Source organism: Seriola dumerili, unplaced genomic scaffold (assembly GCF_002260705.1).
Source record: "Seriola dumerili isolate Sdu_G_001 unplaced genomic scaffold, Sdu_1.0 BDQW01000478.1, whole genome shotgun sequence".
Taxonomy (NCBI): domain Eukaryota; kingdom Metazoa; phylum Chordata; class Actinopteri; order Carangiformes; family Carangidae; genus Seriola; species Seriola dumerili.
In genome coordinates, this window is record NW_019174733.1 from 687,729 (window position 1) to 708,708 (window position 20,980).

The window sequence follows — 20,980 nt, forward strand, 5'->3', positions numbered from 1 at the left end:
CCAACTGCAATAATAAAATGAGGTTCATGAATTATAAACCAATAATACAATACAATATACAATATTCTGCAATGGGCCATTCTGCACAATGCATACTTTTACTAGTGGTACTTAAAGTATAGGTTGGTGTTAGTACTTTTGTACTTTTAATAAAGTAAAATTATGAATTCATGACTTTTACTTGTCACAGGGTATTTCTACACTGTGGTATACTTAAGTAGCTCTGGGTACTTCATCTGCCACCATAAGTAACCCATGTATTTATGTAATAGATTTATCACCAAAAATCTGTTTCTGAGCAGAAGTTATTATTTTCTTTGTCTACATTTCTTTTTGTATATATTTCTTTTGAGGAGCTTTTATTTTATTAATTGTATTCTTGTTGTGTGACCTTTGACATTTTGGCCTGTCACTTTCGTCAGGCTCCGGTGATGAGAGGTGTGCATGTAGAAACCTGGTCATGAGAAGTTGCTGTACTGATTGTATTACACACAGAGTGTTGGGAGAATAAGCCAAGAATGTGCCAAAACAACAGCTGTCCTAGTTTCATCTTTTATTATTCACCAATACAACACAGAGTTTTTGGCATTTTTTTTATTTTTTTATACTATGTTTACACAAGGAGCGCTGGGATAATAAATCCCACACTGGCTGGTAAGGCAACAGCTGTCCTCATTTTATCTTTTATTATTCACCAACACAGAGCAGTTTGTGGCAAGATGGAGTGCCAGACTAGGCCAGCTCCACATGCATCAGTTAAGAGAATAAAAAAAAAAGAAAAGCCAATAAGGCACTCTGTTAATGACAACACAATAATGAACTATTTTAGTTTATTATAGTTTTACTTATTTTTCCGTAATATAATTGATAAATTAGTGTTTCAGCGAAAAGTTAAATAAAGGTCAGTATCAGAGTCAGATGAGGATGTGATCAGGATGATTTTCTATCGACCACACGGGGTCCTCATTTTCAAAACAAACAAAATGGCGGCACACTTGAGATGGGGTCTTCACCAGTTGTTACGAGCAAGAAATACGGCTCACTTTAGGTTTGAACTTCTACATCTGTCACGTATTATTTTGTCCTGCTGATATGACAAGTTTTAATGCTTGTGTTAGTTATAAACTTGGCGTGCCGGCGTGTGGTTGAGATGATGCTTATAGCTAGCTTATCAGCTAACAAGCAAACTGCGACACTAGGCAACGGTTTGTCACTAATCCCATCCATCCGTGTACAGGAGGATATATATCGATACGGCTAGTTTAGTTTAGCTGTTTCCACCTTTTATCGTCTTCGATTTCGTATGTGTGGTTCTCCTAATCCCATGTATATCTGTTAGCCGCTAGCGTTAGCCAGCTGTAAGCTTCATTGTCAATAAAATGATTAAACGTCTGGTTAGTCAGTAGGTGTGTATATACGTCAAAACCCTGAGCTGACAAACATTTGCTTTCATCCATCAACACGACATTACTATTTAATCCTGACTTACGAGTTGAAGTCCTGTTTTCACTGACAGACATTGTGCAATACTCTTTACGTTGTAAGGTTTCCAGACAAGACCAGGAGCTCCTACCACTCACAGTGCACGACCCAGAGCTCCAGAAAAGTTCAGACTCAGCTTGGGAGAGGAACCACACACTTCTCAAGTGAGAAACCATTGTTTGGGCTTAAACACTTATTTGGTTATCAGAATTGCTGCCATTAAATTGACTAAAAACGGTCAACTAATTGAATGACTGTCTAATATTTTCAACTGTAGAGTGCTACCTGGTTTTCTGGGTACCTGGGTAAATAATGAAACTGTCATGTATAGTGGTGGTCAATAGGTGACCAATATGAGGTTAATCAGACCATGACCATAATAAATTCACTCACCTCTGTCAGCTCGTCTTTCAATGATACTGCTATGTAGAAAATAAAAAAAACAACATAGAACTTTACTAAGAAATTATTTTCATGATATCTTTCAGTAAGACACCTGTCCATCCAGACTCAAGACACTCCAAACCCCAGAAGCTTGAAGTTTCTCCCTGGTAAACCTGTCCTAGGAAGTGGGACAATTGACTTTCCCTCTCCAAGCTCAGCTGAATGTTCATCTTTAGCCAGGTTGGGTGACAAGTTTACTGCACTTTGTCGTATTTACGTACAACTGTTTCTAATTTGACAAAATAGACATTTTAAAAGGAGGGTTACACCCTGTTTCCAGTCCCTGTGAGGCAGGAATCACTATTACAGATTTGGACTCAACACCAGGACAAGAAATATGTGTGTATTTTACACATTAATTGCATGTGCCATGTTAGAAATCTTAGTGTAAAAAAAAAAAAACTGAGGTAAAAGGCACACTCCTTTCACCTAGGCACATATTCACATTCATAACTCCATTTATTTGAACTTATGAAGATCCATGTTTCCGACAGATTCAATTTTTTTTTTAGATAAATACTTCACAATTACAGTGTGCAGCTCTCTAATTCCCTTTTATTCAACAATAGTTAGACAATGGATATTATCTTCATTGAGCTATTCATGGTTGTGTCTTCAGGTTCTGAAAGTGATGAGGTTGCTTGGTTGAAGAGTACATACAGGAGATGTGATGAATGTACACTTTGACATTTACACTGCATGATACTTTTTCAGATACTTTTTGTCTTGTCACGACTACACTGAAAACATTTTAAAACAGTGCAATCATTAGGGATAAAAGACAGCACAAGTGGATGTTGTTATCACTAAATGAACTCAAATGAACGCAGACTTCACACTGTCATGGTATGTTTTCAATTTTTGTTGAACAATAACATGATAAGGTGTTTGTTCCAGGGTCTTGTTTGAAATCGAAGGAGTAAAAAGTGTGTTCTTTGGACCTGACTTCATCACAGTCACTAAAGTAAGTACTAAATGTACATTTGTACCTCGTCACTTTGATTTTTATTGCTTTGAAATTTTTGTGGAGAGATAAAACATGCATGAGATCTTTGGTGTCCCGTCAGACAGATGAAGATGTGGAATGGACAGACATAAAGCGCCATGCTTTGGACGCCATTGCTAAGTTCTTTGAGAGTGGTGACCCGATAACAACAGGGGCAGTTCACAATGAAAGCAGTGAGTATACAACATGGCCATTTTGACCATCCAGAAGTTATGCAGCTGCTTCATTGTATATCGTGACGTGCAAATCTCCACACTGTACATTTTCTGTATTGTAGGTCTCTCTGAAGATGATGATGATATTGTATCCATGATAAAGGAGCTTCTGGACACAAGAATCAGGTACAAAACTAATAACTTTGAGAACAGTGTATGTAATAATTTTATTCTATGTTTGTCTGTTCCAAATGGAAAGCTCATTGTTTGATAGTTCATGTGTTTTAGTTATTATTTCAGTCCTAATCAAATATTTCCTCTATCATATTGCTCTACTCAGCACTCATTGAAGTGATGTTAATTGTACTGTACTGCGATAACACTCTTAATCTGTCTGTGCTTTTTGTTGTTTTGTTCTGTACAACATGATATGGTTTCTCTCACTTAACAAGGCCTACAGTGCAGGAGGACGGAGGTGATGTAATTTATAAGGGTTTTGAGGACGGTACAGTCAAGCTGAAGCTGGTCGGTTCCTGCACAGGGTGTCCTAGCTCTACAGTCACCCTGAGGAATGGGATTCAGAACATGCTGCAGTTTTATATCCCAGAAGTAGACAATGTGGAACAGGTGATTATCAAGATCTATTGTGCAATGTGAGACAGGCTGTATAGTTTTTGAGTTGGAGCTGATTAGTTTTTGTAGCTCAGCAGAGATTGGTGTAGATTTCTGTTTTGAAATCAGGCTTCACTGTCTCAAGCTGGGATTGGTTCCAGAAGTTAGCATGTGGATATTTAAATAAGCATATACAGGATCTCGTTTTAATTTTTAGTTTTGGACCATCAAGGCTGAGCAATCAAACCCAACAGGAATTTTTCAATCTGTGGGTGCAGTTTTCCAGCTTTAGTGACTGGAGTTGAGGAAAATGATGAAAGAAAAGATGATTTACTTACTTGCTAATTTACTGAGTTGGGTTTTTGTCATGCATACTAGAATATAGTATAGAATGTAATAGTCTTTCCAGACTTTTATGTCACATTTAACATTTTGTCAAATGTCTTTGTTTGCCCAGGTGGAAGATGAAGTGGATGAAGTCAATGCAAAGGTTTTCTCAGAGCTGGAACGTAAATTACAAGAATAAAAACTTCCTCGACCAACACACTCATGAACTTTGTTAGAAGAAACATGTTTCACTGTGTAAAAACACAGCCGTGCATTGCTTCCACTAATTTTCATTATAAGAGAGAATGAAGAGACAAATTATTTCCTGCTATTTTGTGTGCATATACTGTTTAGAGTTCAAACTGTAATTTACTGTATGCCCCTGTTACCAAGGAAAGAAGATATGCTGTATACCTGTATGCAGAAGATGCAGTCATTTTTGTATCCAAACAAAAATGGACTGCTGTGATCGGTGTAAATGTTTTGTTGTATTTATTTCTTAAAGATACTGTATATTTTGAAATAATATTTTCATAGGATGGAGAGTTTTTGGTTCTGGTCATTCAGAATGGAGATTTGATAAGGTGTTACAGTTGTTCTCATCATATTCTAAAGGAAAGAGAACTTAAGAGTTTTTTTCTTGTTAATGCATTACCAATAATTGAAATAAAGTGTTATCAAGTCTGCAGTTATTCATCATGCAGAAGTAAGTTTTGCATCCTAAAAGATCTGTATGCTATTTATGTGCTTTGTGCTCCACTCACAAGATTTACTGTATCACATTAAACAAAGTTAACAGTATGAAAGCAAATATTTGTTGTTGATTCCCTTTTTATATCATTGTTGCTATTGTTATTTTCTTGCAGGTGTGACTTGTATCATTATGTTCTATGTGGGTAGAGAAAAATACAATGAATTAGTACTCATAGGTACAGGAAGATTCAGAAAAAGCTTTATTGTCCAAGTATGTTTATGCCTAGAAGATATACTCTGGTTCCTCTGTAAATACATACATACACGAATATACATTCTGCCAGAATTTTCCTTCATGAAGGTTTCAATGTGCAGTTTTTGTTGTAACTGTTAAAGAGGTGTTGATTCAACTGCATGATTATTTTGGTGGATTTAGTCTGTGGTGCTGTTGCCCTGCATTGCATTCTGTTGACATGTGGTCCTATTGTTTTTTCCACCCCATTCAAATCAATGAAGGCAGGCTGAAAAACAGACACACCGTTGTAAAAAGCAATACAGATCAACAGCACCACAAGTTGAAGCCTCTAAAATGATCATACAGTTGATTTAGCACCTCTTAAACACAGTGTCAACAAAAACAGCAAAAACATAACCTTCATGAAGGGATGATTCAGTGAAGCACTGTTGTATTACACTCCATTAATTTTAGTTAGGCTGGAATAAATATTGTATGTATGAATTTACTTAATATACATACTAGAGGCGGTTTATGTACAGTATATGCATGTTTACAGGATACAGGGCAATACACAGCCTGCTTAGTTTTATATTTAAATATAAGTTGTAGGCAAAGGACACAAAGTCTTAATCTTCTTTCACTCCTGTTTTGGAGGTACGGGCACACAGGGACAGTTTATTTGACAGGTTAGACAGATAAACCAATATATTCTAATCATCTACGCCTTGAGCATGGGCCGGCTCTGCATCTTGCGCATGCGCAGAGTGTGTGTACATCGGCCGGTGCAGGGGACAGCGGTAAGCTGTGTTGATAATGTTTTGATCAAAATCGTTCTACGTTGGTTAAAGTGAAAATTGAATGTACATTTAAAGTGCAATTATCATTTGCATGCAGGAGACTTGCTACCACTAGTGACAGTTTGTTTTATGCGTTTAAAACATTCAGGGCTAACTGGCAGCCAACGTTAATTTGGGCCTCGCTCTCGATAATAAATCCAGCACGAGGCTAATCTGGCAACAAAGCTAACGACGTGCAGATGCTAACTTTTAGCTAGCTGTGTATATAGCACCTGTGTGTTACAGCAGCCATGCTGTGCTTTAACGCGACTGTAGTTAAACAAGACACGTCTTAACAGTGTTGACGAAGACCCAATAACGTAGCTTAAAAGAATGTTTGTCAGTCGCTGTTAACCACAACAATAACAGCATTAGCTAGCGTTAGCCTACTGTCAATTGAAGTGGCTAACGTTAGCCAGCCTGCTGTGTCAGCGGTTATCTCACTAATCTACGGAGGACTGCAGAAATTAAGGGTATTATGTCCTGATACTTCGTGTGTACAAATGAAACATTTGTTCTTCCCAAGTACTATCTCGTTCCCTTAAATGGCTCAGTTATTTTAGTTCCTCTTGTTAGGCTAATGTCGTTGAGTTATTGTAAGATAACGGTAGGAGCTAGCTAAAGTTAAAGGTTGTTGTGGTTTTTCCAGTCAGTGTTAACAACATGCTAGCCGTGTGGCAGTAAAATACATTTCTTTTACTAAAGTGCATAAATTCTTCTAAATATAAATTCTTTAAAATCAGGGGGTAGCTGTCGCATTCATAACATAATGTTGTGTCCTTTCCCCTTGGTACTGCCTCGTACAGTTTTAATGCTGACTTGGATGTTGGTCTTTGTTTATTCAGTGATGGCTATCTTTGGCTGCAAAGGCATACACGTCTCTCTGTGCACCTTTGCATTGTCAAGTAGACAGTGACAGGTTAAGGCAAAAAAAGGGATTGCTAGGGATTCATCGAATTTGATACCCCAAACCTTCTCTATGTCATAATATAACGTTTTTGTTATGTTGATTTAGGTGCACAAATGATCAAAATTCTCTGACCCTTGATATCTGGTGGTCTTCCTTAAAATATACCTCATTTTATGATTTGTTTTGTTTTTAGTAACAAGCATTGGTCTGGTGAATAGAGACTGCTCTCAATTTACATGAGTCATGGCCCAGTTTGGGGGACAGAAGAATCCGCCCTGGGCGACTCAGTTTGCCACCACAGCGGTGTCCCAGCCGGGTCACTCAGGACAGTCTCTTGACCTCAACAGCCTGCACTGTAAGTATACCAGACCAGAGGGTCTGGGCTATTTCATTTACTTTTTTACCAGGCACACATTACACTCATAAAGACTCTTTTGGTTAGAAGGACTTAATCTCACTGACTCTTACACCTGCCACCATATTCCCCCCATGTTATTTTACACAATTGTTCCCAATTTCTCCACACTTCTCTGAATTTCATGCCTTATTTTCCTTCTCTGCAGCTCTGGGTGTGCAGCAGCCATCTATTCTGGGAGCATCTCCCTCTGTTTACTCTCAGCAGTCAGCCTTAGCTGCAGCCTCTCTCAGCAACCAGTCTGCTGCGAACTATCAGCTGTCTCAGCAAACTGCTGCCTTGCAGCAGCAAGCTGCAGCAGCTGCTGCAGCAGCACTACAACAGGTCAGTCACAGTAAAGTACTCAGCAGCATGGTCAGCAATCTATGCATCTTGGCATAGTCACATCTAACACTGTTTGATCATCTATGATCTCTTCCATGTTCTTTTTAATGTCTATAGTCTCAGATCAATACAGCTCTCCAGCAGTATCAGCAGCAGCAGCAACAACAGCAGCAACAACAGCAACAGCAGCAACCTCCCCAGCAACCCCCTCAACAGCAACTGTACAATGTACCTCATCAGGTGAGACATAGGCTCATTTTGCTTTGTGTCACACTCTTGATTTATTTGGAAACCATTATTTAGATTTCTATGGTGGCTTTGTATTGTGATGTGTCAGCAAAATACAAGATTAAAGTGTTGTTGGGAAAATGAGCACAAGTGAGCTCATACAGCACTAGATTCAAAATTCCCCAAGCGTTGATTTGCCTGTTGATAATGTCCGTTTGCAGGCTTTTAAATTGAGATTAAATTCACTGCTGAAATCATCATTATCAAGTTTTCCCTGTCCTTTTTAGTGTTACATATTTTTTGAATAACTAAGCAGTTTTCTCTTGCAGCAAAAATTTGAAAGTAAAATGCTGTGTAAATGTAATTTGATACAACTACTCAAGTGACAGTATATTTTTTTATGCAGCACTAAAAAGATCTTGTTTCAACCAGCAAAATCCATTAGTGAACACACAACAGTGGTCTGTAAGGGACAGTCAGAACAGCACAAGGTGGGGTGCTGTAATGTGGGCAAATCTGTTGTATCAAGTCAACAAAATATTTACTGTTGGTATTTTCTGTTTTCCTTTTTTCTTCACAGCTCCCACAGCCTCAACAGGCACTGCTTTCTCAGGTAATGTGCAAAAACACACATCTATTTGCTACATTCTGTGTATTGTTTGTCTTTTCAAAGATGCCAACTCAGGCTTGCAGTTGGGGTTGAATTAACTGCATTACTCAGTGAGCTCATATGTATCTTTCTTCTCTGCATATCCATTTATATGCGTGCCTTATGTTCAGTCACAAGAGGATGAAGTCTATCCCAGCATGCCTTGAGCAAGAGGGAGGGTTATACCAGTTTTGTTAATGCTTTTGTATTTTGTTTATTTTTAGGAATAAGACCAAGATTTTGATTTGCCATCAGAAAGTCTTCTTTTGCATTCTTGCAGAGTGACTATGGTATTGAGCGACTGGGTTTAGACATGCAGCCAAAGTGTGTTCAGAATGGCAGTTTTTTAAATTCTTCTCTCTATTCCTTACCCTCAGCCCCCTGTCGCTCTGCCCACCAGCTTGAGCCTCTCCAATCCCCAGCAGACAGCCCAGATTACTGTGTCCTACCCAACACCACGTTCAAGTCACCAACAGCAGACACAGCCACAAAAGCAGCGAGTCTTCACTGGTGTTGTCAACAAGCTACATGACACATTTGGCTTTGTAGATGAAGATGTCTTCTTTCAGCTAAGGTGAAATAGATTATGTCCCTTGGCATCTCTCAGACTGTATATCTTGTGGAAATGATTTTGTAGTTGGAATGACAAGTTAAATGCTCAGTGTCATTGGCTATAAATTTTTCACTGTATGCATTACACTGATACTGTCTTTTTCATATGCCAGTGTTACCCAGCCCAAGTCATTTCCCAAGCCATTATTTGGCAGTGTTATTTGTATACAGGCAGCTTTTTCAATTTGAAACTGATGTGACCTGAAATATAGAGATGTCCATTGATGTGTAAATGCTTTTTTATAATATATTTTTTCAGTGCTGTAAAGGGGAAGACCCCCCAGGTGGGTGACAGGGTCCTAGTGGAAGCCGTGTACAACCCAAATATGCCCTTCAAGTGGAACGCCCAACGCATCCAGACCTTACCTCAGCTAGCAAACCAGTCGGTGAGAACACTCAGATTTTTCACAAATTTGCTCAAGATTAACATTGTTTTGTACATTAATACAACTTGGGGGTTTTTGCTTAAATTATTGCTGACTATTTGATTTTTGGTATCATTATGACTGCAGTCAGCGCAGCATTAGTGTTTTTACTTCACTGTGTTAAAGTTGCCCTGTCTGCTACAAAAATGGAAAAACACACTTGTCTTTCAATGATTTAATTCATCCATAGTTACTATGTAGTTGCATCTACATGATGATTTGAGTCCCACTGATACTAGGTCAGACAAAATGTGACCTAAAAATGTCCCCCAATTTAGTACTTCAAAAAGACAGGAAGTGTCTTCTAATCTGAAAATATCTGTTCTTTATGTTTGTCTGTTTGTGTCAGTTAATTTTAGCCTTTGGCTTTACTGATCTGACTAAACATTGGAACATTTCTTGACTTGCCTCTGTGACAGAGGCTAAATGGTGAAAATGATAACATATCTATTTGAATTGTGAATATTCAAAAATGGAATTCACAGGTTCAATTTAAACCCTGGACAACTCATCTGTCTTAGTCTGAAGAGAGTCCTAATATATTAAGTTTTTTCAGATTTAATCTTATCTCTGTACCTCTCTGTCTTTTATTGACTGTTGTGTTCTCAATCCCTCCTAGCATCAGCAGCAGCCTCAGCCTTTACCTCAAGCTTCCCCACAGCTCGGCAGCCTTTACAATGAGCCAGGGATGCAGCTGCGCTACTCAGACATGCACTCCACTGCGGACAACAGACAAAATGTAACCCCCAAGCCCTGAATCACATGCTGTTTTGGTCCTTCTCCTTACTCAGTTGGTTTCTTTGCTGCCTGGCTTTCTTGCTTAACCTATTCATGGTGAAATTTATGCATAGTTACATCTATTCTTAACTCCAGTTTTTGCTTGTTATTTTAGTTTGCTGTTGTTTCCAAATGGATAGAACCAGATTTTTTTGTGGTTTAACAATACATTTCTTTATTTTAAGGTACATTAATGTGTCTTACAGAGAAACATTTTTATACTATTGCTTTATTATAAGTTTTTGAATGTACTTTTGTGGTAGATGAGTCTTTTTACCCAGATCATATTTATGTTGTTTGGTAAAAAAAACTAATATTGCTTGAGTTATTATTTTTGTTTCAGAGGTGTTTTTGCACTTTTGGCGTCTTAATGATAAAATCAGTAAATTTCTCTACAGGGGACATTGCAGATGACAGGGACTTCAGAAAAAGCTGCTATAAATACAAATAAAATTTCACCAGATTTTAAGTAATGCCAGGAACAGTATGCAGTGAATTTGTCGAACTGCGTTGTAACACTGCACTGTAAATGCAGAGCGGTTCTCAAAAATACATTTCAAGAAACTGTGTTGGTTTGCAGTAATCCTGGGTGTCACAGTTTGTTTTGAAATGCAACACAAATCAGTACCTTACCAACTGAATCAGTGCCTTACCAAGCAGTGGGATATATATAGTTTTAATACCATGTATATGTTTCCTATTGTCTTGATACGAGTTATAGACTGGACATGAAACTCAAAATAGCAGATGCTACTTCATTGTGACTGAGCAAAAATTAAAAGAAATATTGTCACAATGACCTTAAAATGACATGGAGTACACTGCGAAATGCTGATACTGTGATACAATATTTATCTCCAACTCAGGCACAGAGACGTAAACACATTCTTGTGTCGACAAGTTGAATGTTAGCCAGGCATCAACTGTTTAACTTCTGTTAAAATATGTGAGCTAACAAATATTAAAATGATGACAAGACATACTATTTTAGGAAGATGACACATTAATATACAGAAGCTTGTATCTGGCTTCGGGTAAAATAATCTCATATGACACAAGTATAGAAGTCAATACTAAGTAATAGTGCAAGAATTCTGAAACAGTACTTAGCTGTAGTTCACAGGTTTCTCTTTGAGAATGTATCTTTATCCCTCACCTTTTCTTGATGCCTCTTATTTTCTTCACGCAAAAAGTTTGATAAACAAATGTAAAGGTTTGTTTTTTGCTCCAAACAGGTTAAAACTTCGATCATTATTTTTCGGCAGATTCATCTGAAGTCATTCTGAGATTAGGGCTGTGTCCCATAGCAAAACTAAGATGACCCAGACGCCCTCTGGGTTGAGATTTTGTTTCACACCAGGTTTTCTTTGATTAGGACGACCTAACAGGGCACCTCTGATACGATTTCTACAATTGTTTCATCCAAGCAGACTTTCAGACCTTCTCCCAGCTTCTTTCTTTCAAGCAGCCACTGACCAAGATTTTGTAGAATTCATCATCTTAACTGTTGTGCAGTCAATGGCATGTTATCTGAAGATTGTTTCAGGTCTACCTCTCAACATGTGCTAACCTTTTTTTATTTTTATTTTTCTCCTTTTCTCTAGAGCCAACCTCAAGCTCCTAACATGATGAAAGCAGCCCCCACCATGCTGCAGTCGCTACCTCCCCCAACCACATTCAGTGTTCCGGCCCAGGCTCCCCCTCCTTCCCTCCTGCAGGCCCAGCTGTCTGCTGCCTCTCTGGCCCCTCTCCTCCAAAACCCTCCTCAGCCTCTGCTGCCACAGCCTCCGCCCAAAGGTTAAAAATTTGTTGATTGCATTTATCTGTTGTTGGATATAAAGCAGTCAGACAAGTTGTGATTATCACTTTGGTACAACATGGACCACAAAATCAAAGCTGCCTGTGTGTTTTCTTTGAGTGGTTTTAAACAAGCAGGTGCTTTGCTTTATGTCTTTTGTCTCTAGATGTGTTTACGGGGGGTCTGCTTCAGCCCCCAGTGAGGATGATGCCACAGCCGCAGCCTGTCCGACGGATTGAACCTCCACCTCGTTTCCCCAGTCGCAATGATCGAGGCCCTGAGCTCATCCTCAGGACTAAAGAAGAACGCAGGTGAGACGGCGATAGATAACACTCAAGAACATCTGATACTTTCCACTACCTTTTGCATTTAGGTGCTACTTGTGTTCACTGTCGTGTATAATTCTGCTTGCTACTAGTAAGTAGTCATTAGTCATCTTAATGTTTTTACTTAATTCATTAGCCGAGACAGAGACCGTGAACGCAGGCGATCGAGAGAGCGCTCACCTACACGCAAACGCTCCAGGGACCGCTCACCAAGACGTGACCGCTCACCAAGAAGGCCTCGCAGGGTTGTGCCTCGCTATACTGTCCAGTTTTCCAAGTTCAGCTTAGATGGGTGAGTACAATCTTTTCAGTGATTCATGCTGCGTAGCTGGAAATAGATCATAGTGGAGTAAAATGTCAGGCACTGTACAATATGGCTAGTATGTATTGCTGAGGTAGTGGCTGTCCTCTGTGTATTCTCCAGCTCCAGCTGTGACATGATGGAGCTGAGAAGGCGCTATCAGAGCCTCTACATTCCCAGTGACTTCTTTGACGCTGTCTTCACCTGGGTGGATGCCTTTCCTCTGACACGCCCCTTCCTGTTTAGTAATGCCTGTAATTTCCACATCATGCACAAAGAGGTGGATCCTCTAGTCAAGAATACAGCTGTGCTTGACCCTCCTGATGCCAACCACACCTACAGTGCTAAGGTATGATAAATAAATACACTACACTATGGTGCCTCCGGTACAATGCAGTGGGCAACAACAAACTGCAGATGTCAAGAGGAGTCGTCCCATGTTTTTATGTCTTACAAATAAAGTTGTAAGAGCCTTTATTAATTATTTTCACTCCTTTTTAAATAAGCAAAATAACAAAAAAAGTAATGCACAACATGTAGCTGAGATGATTGAGGTGTATATGCCAGGGATTGTGGTGCTAGGTCTGCTTCAGTTACCCTAGAACCACCGCTCTTTATCCCACCAGGATGTTTATATACATTTGGGAGAAGTATGTTTCCAGTTCAGATGGTTACTAAACAGTTAATGTGGTGTCTACATGGTTCAGGTGATGCTGCTGGCTAATCCCAGTATAGAGGAGCTCTACCACAAGTCCTGTGCTCTGGCAGAAGACCCCCAGGAAATGAGAGACTCCTTCCAACATCCTGCTAGACTTATTAAGGTACATCACATCCTTTTCCTGCTAGTAACATACACATGAGCTGACAGTGATGTAATGATCCTATTCCATTGCTGAGCAATTGCAGTGTGGAAGCTTCTTGACTGATGTTGGCTGCCATGTGTAAATGACCCTGGCGGTTTTATCTTTTTTGGTTTTGGTTCCTCAGAGGTATGGTTATTTGGACATGTTGCTGAGCTGTTTGTTTCTGTCTCTATCCTTTTTTTTTGCTCTTTTTACTCTCCACACTCCTTTGTCCATATTCCCCATTTCCACCTAACCTGTACTCTGTGGCTCTCCTTTGTACCGTCTGTCTTTCTCCTTCAGTTTTTGGTGGGAATGAGAGGTAAAGATGAGGCCATGGCCATTGGCGGTCACTGGTCTCCCTCTCTGGATGGAGCTGACCCAGAGAAGGATCCCTCAGTCCTCATAAAGACAGCCATACGCTGTTGCAAGGCACTCACAGGAATAGACCTTAGTCTGTGCACTCAGTGGTAAGAGCTGCTATTCTCATCAGTATTTATTTGTCTTATTGATTGTGTTTCTTTTTAAACCTATTAACTCTGCTGGTACTAAAATTCCAAATTGAGCATCTATAATATGCTGTTTATTTTACTACCTCTATACTAAATCTCATTCTGAACATTTTGGGTGATATTTTTTGTTTCCTTTTTATATCAATGATTATTGTGTTGTTAATTTGCTACCTATTATTTATTGTGTTGTGCAATGTTCTTTTGGCCTTTTGTGTGTTGTCGTCTTGGCCCTCTCTTTCTGTCACACTATACATATATATGCATATTTCATTGTGATGAAAAACCAAACGCATGGACATTGTGGCTGGAAGCAGTAGCCTGGACCAGAAGACACTGCCATTAATTTTTATTTATTTATTTTTCTGTTCTTTCTGTTAAATATCTTACATATTTAACTGGCTTTCACTGTCCTGTTGATTCTGTCTCTCTTGGCACAACCCTAATGTAGTGCGTTAAGTGTATCCTAGGTTAAATGCAGAACACTCATCCACAATTGGCTGAAGCTATAATGGGGATGAATTTGGGGGTGTGATTTATTTTATGTGATTGTCTGTCAACTTTCTCAAAATGGCTGGCGTAACCTGTGACAACAGTTGGAGAGCTGCAGACTGGGTCCATTTGTCTATGCTGTGTGTTGTATGGGAGAAGGGTCACTGTAATGATGTGTACGATCATTCAGTGACCTAATGGGAGGGAGTAGCTGTAGAAGGCTCGCCTTAGCAAGGCATGCCTTTATACTGTGCCCTGACCAGAATGTTTCTTTCCAATGCACCCTCTTCCTTTGCGACAGGTATCGTTTTGCAGAGATTCGCTATCATCGGCCGGAGGAGACACACAAGGGGCGGACAGTCCCTGCTCATGTGGAGACAGTGGTTTTGTTTCTTCCGGATGTTTGGCATTGTCTTCCTACCCGCTCAGAGTGGGAGGTGCTGTCACGGCGACTCCGGGAGCAGCTGGCTGAGAAGCTGTCGGCCGAGCGAAAGGAGGCGGATGGAGAACAGGCACTGAACCGCTAATCCCTCTCTTCTCATTTCCGCTTCTCACAGGAAGGCACAGGAATTACAAAAAACAAACCCCAGATACACATCAGACACAAAGCACACCTCACCATTCACGCACACAAACACAGGCAGATTATTGTTCCACCAAACCTCACCTAGGCTTCTTCTGTTTACTCCTCCACCTTATCCCTTCTCCTCTGCTCCAACTCCTCCATTCCTCCATCAGCACTCCCATCTTCCCTCACATCGAGCAGACACATACAGTGGAAGCAGTGAGACTAGGTTGTGTTGTGTAGGCCCCGATTGCAACTGATAAAACAGCTTCCAGTTCCTCAAACACCTCATAATTGGGTGCTAATCTGGGTGTAATCATTCATGTTAATCCTGACATTTTGTTGAGCATTACTTGAAAAAATGCTTGCAAAACCTGATTTAATTTTGGGTGCTTGCGAATTGGTTTAGCAATGATCTCAAATATTTTCCCAGATTTTAACCAGTGGTGATTTTTTTAACACTGGAATCCATAATTCTTCTTAAAACTGGAATCTGTGGAGTCAGCTGCATGTAAATAATGTGTTTGTTGTAGAAATGTGTATTTCTATGATTTTTCACATCAATTTGATATCGTCTGACTTCGAAAAGAGAACCTCCCCCTAAGTCCTGTTTCTTGTCTGTTCTTGTTGTTGGATTCTACATTCTCATTTGGACTATATGTAGAATTTGGTTTTTCCAGGGCAGTTGGTTGGACAGAAGGACAGATGGCTCCTATCTGATGTAGGTGTATAAAACCCATAAATGGCAATACCCAATACCCCAGCCATAGACCATGGTAGGGCCACCCTATCCTCACTCCGTTTGGAGCCCAGCTTCAGTTCACCTGATGTACCTACACACCTTTTGGACACACCTCTCATTGATTTTTACCTTTTTTGTGTTCCACAGATTGATTGATTGGCAGCTGGGGGGCATTTCTGTTGGTTTTCATAAGAGCTAGAGAGCTTCCCTGTGTACGCTTCAGTAGCAGTGGACTTAAACACAGTCGAGAGCTCACTAGGACGAGACAATGAAAGACAGATGTGACCTTGCTTCTTGCACGGATCTACTTTAAAGCTCACTAAGGCCATGAGTGTTGTTCTAACTGTTTCCTATCCCTCCTCTTTCTCTCTCTCTGCCTGTCTCTATCTTAATGATTTCCTGTCAAGGAGGAAGAGGAGAAGGATGATGATGAATCGAAGGACGTCAGTAATCCCACTCACTGGGCTAAACTTGACCCGAAATCAATGAAGGTAAGATTCAATAAGAGCATCTCGGTACAGATGACGGGTAGAAGTGTAGCTGAATCTGGAGAACAGACAAGGCAGACTTGTTAAAATTGACTGTGGACCTGTAACATCATACAAATTTGATTGATTCATTTATGTGTAGAAATGAGTTCACATCAGTTGGAATCGGCTACTTCTCTTGCAGAGGTTAAATATTTTTCTCTTTTCTGTTTTCTCCTTGTAGGTAAATGACCTGCGGAAGGAACTTGATTGTCGCTCTCTAAGCTCTAAGGGGTTAAAGTCGCAGCTGATCGCTCGCCTCACAAAGCAGCTGAAGGTGGAGGAGCAGGTGGAGGAGTCCAAGGAGCCCGAGAAACCAGAGACCAAAGTTGCTGAGGAAGAGGAGCCATCTCGCACTGAGGAAGACAGAGAGGTACAGAGAAATTCTTTAACTAAATATTTCTGTGGAAAAGATTTGGTGAGATGAGAGAATATAGCAGAAGCAACATTTTGGTTAATGTTGCTTGACTAATGTGGATGTCTCTTTTTATACTGTACAAAACAATTAAATAGTTTTGGCAATCTTTTCAGTATTATGATTTGTCTTAAATTTCACCTGAAGTGTTCCTCTAACTCAAGTGTTATTTTCTGTTAGGAGGAGGAAAGGAAGAGGCTGGAGGAGATTGAACGCCAGCGGAGAGAAAGGCGCTACATCCTCCCTGACGAGCCCACCATCCTCGTACACCCTAACTGGGCAGCCAAGAATGGCAAATTTGACTGCAGTGTCATGTCCCTGAGTGTGCTCCTGGACTACAGACTGGAAGACAACAAGGAGCACTCTTTTGAGGTGAGACTTAGCGCCATTTTACATTTATTTTACGCTGCTTCACAACAAAAATGTAAGAAATTACAGTGTGCATGTTCTTTATTGGTGTGTGAGGCCAATAGCCTCGGTTTTGACTGCCATAAACCCAACATTTTTGCCCATGCAGGTTTGTAATACACCCTTATCTTTTTGTTTCCAGGTCTCCCTATTTGCTGAGCTGTTTAACGAGATGCTACAGAGAGACTTTGGCTATCGCATATATAAAGCCCTTGCTGCTCTTCCTGCCAAGGATGACAAGAAGGAAAAGGAGAAGAAAGCCAAAAAAGAGGCAGAAAAGAAAGAGGTTGAGAAGCGTGAAATAAAGAAGGAAAAAGAAGAGGAAAATGAAGAACCAGCAGTGAAGAAGACCAAAGAGGATGATGAGGATAGGAGGAAGGTAAGCCATTCACATCTGTCAAGTGATTTCAGTCTTGTCATTTGCTCAACAAATGATGTGTTTTCATGCAGTTGTGTGACTTGTTTTTAACCAGTGCGATGAAAAGGCTGTGAAAAAGGAGGAGTCTCGCGATGAAGAGGAGAACGAAGATGATGGCAGCGCAGCCAATGCTGAAGAATATGACCCCATGGAGGCTGAAGATGCAGATGATGACGATGATGATGGTACTGCATTTTTCCATTTTATTTTATTTTTTTAAAATACAGATTATTTTTGAATTTCCCACAATATGAGTTGGTCAGTGATGAGAAACCATGCACCACGCTGAACCTGTGATGGATAACATTTCCACAGTTTTTGAGGCCTTATGTGGGGAAAAACATTGCTTTCTGTTTTTGATATTTATTTTTTTCTTGTGGTCACACTGCTAAAACACTGAAAGTAATAATAGGATTTTAAAAAGTATTGACAAACATCTCGTTGAGTCAACAACCTTTTCATTCCACTGATAGATACCTTTCTAACGTGCTCCATTTGTCCCCACTCTGTCCCATTCACATTTCTTTTGCTATTTCTTAGACAAGGATGATGATGACTCTAATGACAGAGACAGGAAAGACCGAAAGGACGACCGCAAGTCATCAAAAGAGAGGTCCTCTAAAGACAAGGTTGGTTAGTTTCTGTTGTAGGCCTATTATTAAGACACGGATGTAGTGTCAGCATGGTTGTTGGTGTAAATGTGGTTCTTGTTACACCAGGAGAAGAAGCAGATGGTCACACACAACAGGGAGCTGTTGATGGCGTTTGTGTACTTTGACCAGAGCCACTGTGGCTATTTGCTGGAGAGGGACTTGGAGGAGATCTTGTACACACTCGGACTACACTTGTCTCGTGCTCAGGTGAAAACACATACACACATAAACCAAATCATATCCATGGTCTGTTTCTGGATCTGTGCATCCCTGATTCTTAGTCTGTCTTATTTACTTTGTTTACCCACTCACTCACTGCCTGCTGGAGCTTTTGTGTTTTTTTTTCTCTGTGGATGTGCACATCAACTCAAATAAACTGTCTTGTTGTTTTTTGTCTATTTGCAGACAAAGAAGCTGTTGAACAAACCGGTGGTCAGAGAGTCTTGTTACTACCGTAAATTGACAGACAGGGGAAAGGATGAACCCGTTCCCTCCTTTAATGAAGCCCAGATAGAAAACCTCTTAGGTAACACCATGTTGCTAAAGGCACAATTTTTGAAGTTGGGGTAGGCAGAAATCTAGAATAGGCAAAAAAAAACATAAGAATTTGAAAATATATCCTCTCTCCTGTCTCCCCATCCCTCCCACCACTCACTTCATACACACACACACACACACACACACACACACACACACAAACACGACACAGTTAACACAGCCGCAGCCTTGAGGCTGTGGCTAGTTAGCAGAAGGCTAAAATATTTGCAACATTCAACATGGTCAATCACAGCCTATTTCATGGTAAATCTAGTGTGTGTGTGTGTGTGTGTGTGTGTGTGTGTATGAAGTGTAGTGGTGGGAGGGATGGGGAGACAGGAGAGAGAGATATATTTTCAAATTCTTATGTTTTTTTTGCCTATTCTAGATTTCTGCCTACCCCAAACTTCAAAAATTGTGCCTTTAGCAACATGGTGTTACCTTAAGAGGTTTTCTATCTGGGCTTCATTAAAGGAGGGAACGGGTTCATCCTTTCCCCTGTCTGTCAATTTACGGTAGTAACAAGACTCTCTGACCACGGTTTGTTCAAACAGCTTCTTTGTCTGCAAATAGACAAAAAACAACAAGACAGTTTATTTGAGTTGATGTGCACATCCACAGAGAAAAAAAAAACACAAAAAGCTCCCAGCAGCAGTGAGTGAGTGGGTAAACACAGTAAATAAGACAGACTAAGAATCAGGGATGCACAGATCCAGAACAGACCATGGATATGATTTGGTTTATGTGTGTATGTGTTTTCACCTGAGCACGAGACAAGTGTAGTCCGAGTGTGTACAAGATCTCCTCCAAGTCCCTCTCCAGCAAATAGCCACAGTGGCTCTGGTCAAAGTACACAAAACGCCATCAACAGCTCCCTGTTGTGTGTGACCATCTGCTTCTTCTCCTGGTGTAACAAGAACCACATTTACACACAACAACCATGCTGACACTAACATCCGTGTCTTAATAATAGGCCTACAACAGAAACTAACCAACCTTTGTCTTTAGAGGACCTCTCTCTTTGATGACTTGCGGTCGTCCTTTCGGTCTTTCCTGTCTCTGTCATTAGAGTCATCATCATCCTTGTCTAAGAAATAGCAAAAGAAAATGTGAATGGGACAGAGTGGGGACAAATGGAGCACGTTAGAAAGGTATCTATCAGTGAATGAAAAGGTTGTTGACTCAACGAGATGTTTGTCAATACTTTTTAAAATCCTATTATTACTTTCAGTGTTTTAGCAGTGTGACCACAAGAAAAAAAAATAATATCAAAAACAGAAAGCAATGTTTTTCCCCACATTAAGGCCTCCAAAAACTGTGGAATATGTTATCCATCACAGGTTCAGGCGTGTGCATGGTTTCTCCATCACTGACCAACTCATATTGTGGGAAATTCAAAAATAATCTGTATTTTAAAAAAATAAAATAAAATGGAAAAATGCAGTACCATCATCATCGTCATCATCTGCATCTTCAGACCTCCATGGGGTCATATTCTTCAGCACTCTGGCATGCCGCTGCATCATCTTCGTTCTCTCTTCATCGCGAGACTCCTCCTTTTTCACAGCCTTTTTCATCGCACTGGTTAAAAACAAGTCACACAACTGCCATGAAAAACACATCATTGGTTGAGCAAATGACAAGACTGGAAATCACTTGACAAGATGTGAATGGCTTACCTTCCTCCTATCCTCATCATCCTCTTTGGTCTTCTCAACTGCTGGTTGCTTCATTTCCTCTTCTTTTTCCTTCTTTATTTCACGCTTCTCAACTCTCTTTCATTTTCTGCCTCTTTTTTGGCTTTCTTCTCCTTTTCCTTCTTGTCATCCTTGGGCAGGAAGAGCAGAGCAAGGGCTTTATATATGCGATAGCCAAAGTCTCTCTGTAGCATCTCGTTAAACAGGCTCAGCAAATAGGGAGACCTGGAAACAAAAAGATAAGGGTGTATTACAAAACCTGCATGGGCAAAAAATGTTGGGTTTTATGGCCAGTCAAAACCGAGGCTATTGCCTCACACACCAATAAAGAACATGCACACTGTAATTTCTTACAATTTTGTTGTGAAGCAGCGTAAAATAAATGTAAAATGGCGCTAAGTCTCACCTCAAAAGAGTGCTCCTTGTTGTCTTCCAGTCTGTAGTCCAGGAGGCACACTCAGGGACATGACACTTGCAGTCAAATTTGCCATTCTTGGCTGCCCAGTTAGGGTGTACGGAGGATGGTGGGCTCGTCAGGAGAGGATGTAGCGCCTTTCTCTCCGCTGGCGTTCAATCTCCTCCAGCCTCTTCCTTTCCTCCTCCTAACAGAAAATAAC

At 40.2% G+C, this 20,980-nt stretch overlaps 2 protein-coding genes across 2 annotated transcripts in view; both read left to right on the forward strand.

Annotated features, from left to right (window-relative positions):
• The first annotated feature begins 943 nt into the window (after positions 1-943).
• On the forward strand, positions 944-4,837 carry LOC111235269 (NFU1 iron-sulfur cluster scaffold homolog, mitochondrial-like). Its single transcript, XM_022763670.1, has 8 exons — positions 944-1,048; positions 1,546-1,646; positions 1,971-2,106; positions 2,824-2,890; positions 2,994-3,105; positions 3,210-3,273; positions 3,540-3,714; positions 4,157-4,837. The coding sequence occupies exons 1-8, from the start codon at positions 984-986 to the stop codon at positions 4,223-4,225; spliced, it is 789 nt and encodes a 262-aa protein (XP_022619391.1). The 5' UTR covers positions 944-983; the 3' UTR covers positions 4,226-4,837.
• Positions 4,838-5,730: 893 nt separating this feature from the next.
• Positions 5,731-20,980, forward strand: part of ccar1 (cell division cycle and apoptosis regulator 1) — an 18,170-nt gene continuing 2,920 nt past the window's right edge. Inside the window, exons 1-23 of the mRNA XM_022763710.1 lie at positions 5,731-5,754; positions 6,897-7,058; positions 7,267-7,442; positions 7,560-7,682; positions 8,251-8,283; positions 8,697-8,893; positions 9,191-9,317; positions 9,976-10,095; positions 11,738-11,930; positions 12,098-12,242; positions 12,394-12,549; positions 12,682-12,907; positions 13,266-13,379; positions 13,704-13,870; positions 14,703-14,913; positions 16,116-16,199; positions 16,420-16,608; positions 16,831-17,022; positions 17,201-17,437; positions 17,532-17,661; positions 18,017-18,105; positions 18,196-18,336; positions 18,535-18,655. Coding sequence (XP_022619431.1) covers positions 6,947-7,058; positions 7,267-7,442; positions 7,560-7,682; positions 8,251-8,283; positions 8,697-8,893; positions 9,191-9,317; positions 9,976-10,095; positions 11,738-11,930; positions 12,098-12,242; positions 12,394-12,549; positions 12,682-12,907; positions 13,266-13,379; positions 13,704-13,870; positions 14,703-14,913; positions 16,116-16,199; positions 16,420-16,608; positions 16,831-17,022; positions 17,201-17,437; positions 17,532-17,661; positions 18,017-18,105; positions 18,196-18,336; positions 18,535-18,655 — 3,283 coding nt within the window. The 5' untranslated portion in view covers positions 5,731-5,754; positions 6,897-6,946. The remainder of the gene's footprint in view (positions 5,755-6,896; positions 7,059-7,266; positions 7,443-7,559; positions 7,683-8,250; positions 8,284-8,696; positions 8,894-9,190; positions 9,318-9,975; positions 10,096-11,737; positions 11,931-12,097; positions 12,243-12,393; positions 12,550-12,681; positions 12,908-13,265; positions 13,380-13,703; positions 13,871-14,702; positions 14,914-16,115; positions 16,200-16,419; positions 16,609-16,830; positions 17,023-17,200; positions 17,438-17,531; positions 17,662-18,016; positions 18,106-18,195; positions 18,337-18,534; positions 18,656-20,980) is intronic.

Bases quoted from the DNA above. Each gene is read 5' to 3' on its own strand.
- LOC111235269 (XM_022763670.1), top strand. From the start codon at position 984: ATGGCGGCACACTTGAGATGGGGTCTTCACCAGTTGTTACGAGCAAGA. The intron at 2,107-2,823 runs GTTGGGTGACAA...TGTTTGTTCCAG, and splicing joins GAATGTTCATCTTTAGCCAG to GGTCTTGTTTGAAATCGAAG. The intron at 3,106-3,209 runs GTGAGTATACAA...TCTGTATTGTAG, and splicing joins GGCAGTTCACAATGAAAGCA to GTCTCTCTGAAGATGATGAT.